At 49.0% G+C, this 5,000-nt stretch overlaps 1 protein-coding gene across 1 annotated transcript in view; it reads left to right on the forward strand.

Annotated features, from left to right (window-relative positions):
* The window catches only part of tmtc2b (transmembrane O-mannosyltransferase targeting cadherins 2b), a 217,266-nt gene that overhangs the window by 86,761 nt on the left and 125,505 nt on the right, over positions 1 to 5,000 (forward strand). The window contains exon 2 of the mRNA XM_063196900.1: positions 2,019 to 2,619. Within this exon, the coding sequence (XP_063052970.1) occupies positions 2,019 to 2,619 (601 nt within the window). The remainder of the gene's footprint in view (positions 1 to 2,018; positions 2,620 to 5,000) is intronic.

Raw genomic sequence — 5,000 nt, forward strand, 5'->3', positions numbered from 1 at the left:
GCATCGATCATGAGAAATGATCGTTCCAGGGTGTATCACGTATCCCCTTCCTCCTCCGCCTCCTGTTTTGTGTAGGCAGAAAAATAATACCCCTGTGTCTTCCTCGGCAGGTAGACAGACTCCCATAACTGTCCATGCCTAAATGCTTTTATGAAATGATTGCTGGCGATTCGTTTCATCCCACGAGGATGTGGGGGAAAAGGTTTTTTGGAGAGCTACAAAGTTCAGCAATGGACTCAAATAAAGAACCCTCGAACACATCCCCATCAATTAGTAATATAGTATAGGCAATTGATTATCTCCCCTGCAATGTGCATACCATGTGTCATCAATGGGACTTGTGCAGGTCTGGTCTGAGGGAGAAATAGGGCCCGGGCACTTTTGGATTAAAGGGGCCTCTCATAATTAGCGGCGCAGAAACTGACTCACCGGTGGGCCCCGCACCCTTGTGGGCCCCTATTTTGAAAATAGTGGCCCACAAGGGTGCGTGGCCCACGGGGAAATACCCGCGATGAAAGCTGGCCAGTCCAGCCCTGGACTTGTGGGCGATTAATGGAAATAGCCCAGACATTGCAAAGACCTTGCATGGTGCAATCCACGGTACACGGTATCAAGTCAGTGGCCCCTACTCTTCAATGTGTCACGTTTGTTTTGAAAGTGCCAGGGGCATAACTTGTTTCACGAACTGTTCAAAGTATCCAAAGTTTGGCTTTTACTGAAGGGCTTTGGAGTTAGGAGCTTGGAGCTTTATACCACACAGACTTACTCCACGAAGAGGACTTAATCGCTCCACACCATCTTGCCCCTCATCTCCCTTCTTCTCCAGCAGAACTCAGAAGCTTAGGAGTTTAAATGTTCGACTTATGACTCAGCCTGATATATTGAACTAAATTAGCATGGTATGAAGAAGCTTAATGTCTGAGAATTTGCAGAAGACCATTCCCAAATGTTCGTCGTTTTTTCAAAATCGTATTCCTTGTGATTTATGAAGTACAACGATGACGTGCTGAAACTCCTAGATGTTTTTATTTTACCCTAGAAGTTTTTAGGAATTTGTTTTTAAATGTGGCTGCTTGTCAGTTATTTGCGGTTCTTTGTTCTTTAATGCTGGTCATTCCACTTGTTGGGTATTTGAGCAACTGCTGTGTCAGATTGGTTTCTGTGTTGTTTTCCTGAGAACTATGTCTGTGTCTCCCTTGTGACATTGATGGATTGTGCTCTTCATGACTCCCCAATTTACTGCTCCCTATCGTCCTGTCGCTTTCTTGTCTGTCTCTCTCTCGCTCTCTCTCTCTCTCTCTCTCTCTCTCTCTCTCTCTCTCTCTCTCTCTCTCTCTCTCTCTCTCTCTCTCCCTCTCTCTCTCCCCCCCTCCCTCCCTCCCTCTCCCCCTCTCTCACACTCAATCATTCACTCACTCACTCGCTCTCTCTCTCTCTCTCTCTCTCTCTCTCTCTCTCTCTCTCTGTATCACCAAGTCGTTTTTCAAATCAGCTGCCCCACTGAAAAATATGTTTGCGCTACCATATGTTTTAAGATTAGAGTAACTAGTTTTTCCAGATTAATTAATATCAGAAATAGCTCTAGGAAAAAGAGTGCACCTCTTTTATCGGATCTAATTTTGAACTAATTTTGTGATAAGTCTGGGACACTAACACACAGATGGTTTATCTAGAGGGTGCAGTGCCCCAAAGGAAAGTTAAATTCCTACTAATATCCTTGCTCCACCTTCTGCCTGTGTCTTTGTGTGTCTTTGTGTGTGTCTGTGTCTGTGTCTGTCTGTCTGTCTGTCTGCCTGTCCCTCTGTCTCTCTCTCTTTCTCTCTCTCTCTCCCTCCCTTCATATGCTAGATGTATGTTTTTGTTAACATGGCTGGAAATTTGTCATTAACCAGTCAAAATGATTAAATGAACGAGTGCTGAAATCTAGAAATCTAACGTCTCTCTCTCTCTCTCTCTCTCTCTCTCTCTCTCTCTCTCTCTCTCTCTCTGCTTCTCTCCCTCCCTCCCTCCCTCTGCAGCCGAGCGATCAAGACCAACCAGGACCTGCTGCCCGAGACGCCGTGGCTCAACCTCTTCTACGACGACTTCTGGGGCACGCTGCTCACGCACAGCGGCAGCCACAAGTCCTTCCGCCCCCTCTGCACGCTCTCCTTCCGCCTCAACTACGCGCTGGGCGGCCTGGACCCACGCGGCTACCACATGGTCAACGTGGCGCTCCACGGCGCCGTGACGGGCCTCTTCGCCGGGGCCGCGCGTCAGCTACTCGGCCGCTCCTGCTGGGCGCTGCTGGCGGGCCTTCTCTTCGCCGCACACCCCATCCACACGGAGGCCGTGGCCGGGGTGGTGGGCAGGGCGGACGTGGGCGCCGCCTTGTTCTTCCTGCTGGCTCTGCGGTGCTACGCGTGCCACTGCAGCTTGAGGGATGGCGGAGGGAGAGGAGGGCGAGGTGGTGGTGGGGGGTGGAGGGGCTGGGCGTGGCTGGCCGGCTGCCTGGCGAGCTCGTTGGCCAGCATGCTGTGGAAGGAGCAGGGGGTGACGGCGCTGGCCGTGGCGGCGCTCTACGACGTCTTCGTGGTGCACCGGCTCAAGCTGCCGCAGCTCTTCACACTCATCATCAGAGTAAGTTTTCTGTGTGTGTGTGTTTGTGTGTGTGTTTTCTGTGTGTGTGTGACATGGCTGAAATTCATATTGGTGGTTTTTCTCATCTCTGTATCTGAGTCGAAGGGAGGTGAGGGCAAATGGCTCGGTTGTACCCTGGCCCAGGGAGAGGGCCGTGGGTGGGTCAAAATTGGGCTCTCATTTCATTGTATGTATGGGGGGGGCTTTTGAGATTACATAGTTCTTGGTCAGCAGTCCTGTTTTTCTGCATCTTGATAGGCCATAGACCGGTATGTGAGTGTATGATTGTTTATTTTTGTGTGCGATTGTGTGTTTACAGTGCATTTGCACAGCTTATCATGTGTCCATAGTTCAGGCACGTCTTCACCCTGAACTGTGTGTGTGTGTGTGTGTGTGTGTGTGTGTGTGTGTGTGTGTGTGTGTGTGTGTGTGTGTGTGTGTGTGTGTGTGTGTGTGTGTGTGTGTGTGTGTGTGTGTGATTGTGTGTGATTGTGTGTGTGTGTTTGTGTGCGTTTGTGTACTGTGTGTAGTGTATGTGTGAATGTGTGTGTTTGTACCGCTGCCTTTGGGAACTACGCTAGTTGGATTTGTCAGGCAATTTTGCATATATCTGGTTTCTTTCCCTTACTACTTTGTCTATCTCCCTGAAGCAAAAAAAAAAGTCTCAACAGAATTGCGAAAGGAAAATTGGAAAATGTATACTCGTACACATACCCTTTGTGAGGTAATGAGTTTGGTTAAGAGAATTTCTTTCGTGTGTGTGTGTGTGTGTGTGTGTGTGTGTGTGTGTGTGTGTGTGTGTGTGTGTGTGTGTGTGTGTGTTGTGTGTGTGTGTGTGTGTGTGTGTGTGTGTGTGTGTGTGTGTGTGTGTGTGTGTGTGTGTGTGTGTGTGTGCGTGTGTGTGTGTGTGTGTGCGCGCGCGCGCGAGAGAGAGAGATTGAGACTGTGTGTGTGTGTGTGTGTGTGTGTGTGTGTGTGTGTGTGTGTGTGTGTGTGTGTGTGTGTGTGTGTGTGTGTGTGTGTGTGTGTGTGTGTGATCTATGCGCATTGTTTGCTTTTCATTAGGGTGTAATTTGAAAAACATTTTGCCTTGTGTGCACAGCTGGCTAGATGCAGGGATAGCAGAGCAGAGCAGAGCAAAGCTGAGCAGAGCAGAGCTGCTGGTACTGCTGCTGTTGCTTTCCCCCGCAATGCAAGTTAAATAGACAGTGGCAGGAGGAGAGAGAGAGAGAGAGAGAGAGAGAGAGAGAGAGAGAGAGAGAGAGAGAGAGAGAGAGAGAGAGAGAGAGAGAGAGAGAGAGAGAGAGAGAGAGAGAGAGAGAGAGAGAGAGAGAGAACTGTGTGGTGGTCAGTGGGGTGTACAGTATGCATCCTGCGTGTCCACACACACACACACACACACACAAATACACATGCCATTATGGTTAAGAAATGACAGCTGGAGCCAAGTGTGTGTATGTAAGCATGTGCTGGTGTGTGTGTGTGTGAGAGAGGAAGAGGCTTTATATGCACATGCGCAAGTATGCATGTCTTTGTGATGTGATGTCTGTGTGCGTGTGCGTGTGCGTGCGTTTGCGCTTGCATGTGTAATGTTTGTGTAAAGTCTCATGTGTATACATCTATGCACATCTGTTGTGTCTGCCGCCAGCATCTATCTGTCTGTCCCTGTGCAAATGCATTTGTTAGCGTATGTGAGCATGTGCACGTCAATGTATACATATCTGTGTCCACAAGTAGGGATATGCATGTGTCTCTGTGAGTCTCTCTCTCTCTCTCTCTCTCTCTCTCTCTCTCTCTCTCTCTCTCTCTCTCTCTCTCTCTCTCTCTCTCTCCCTCTCTCCCTCGCTCCATGTGTTGACGAAGCTAAAGCAAGGTCAGGGCCGGGTGAGAGGCCAAAGAGTTGACGACGTTTTTTCCTTTGCGGCCTCCCTCTGGCCCATTCCAGTCCCGTGTGTGTGTACAACAGCACATTTCTGACCACTCGCCATCTAAACATTGCTCTTGACCCGACCTCCTCCTCCACCCCGGTCCCCTTCTCCTTTAACAGACCACCTCTCATCGCCAGACCTAAACACAGCAAAAGCAATTTACTCAAAAGACCCAAACACACACACACACACACACACACACACACACACACACACACACACACACACACACACACACACACACACACACACACACACACACACACACACACACACACACAGGCAAGCCCTGATCGCTCGTATCCCCCCAAATGGCATTTTAATTATTTAATCTTAATTGCGAATAAACTGTCCGTGATAAATTATTTTTTAATGAAGTGTAATGAATGCCAATGTGTTGTGTGTACATGATGAAGCCGTAGATGGGCCGTATGTCTTCTGGGGAGGATGTCT

Source organism: Engraulis encrasicolus, chromosome 4 (genome assembly GCF_034702125.1).
Source record: "Engraulis encrasicolus isolate BLACKSEA-1 chromosome 4, IST_EnEncr_1.0, whole genome shotgun sequence".
In the NCBI taxonomy this organism is placed as follows: domain Eukaryota; kingdom Metazoa; phylum Chordata; class Actinopteri; order Clupeiformes; family Engraulidae; genus Engraulis; species Engraulis encrasicolus.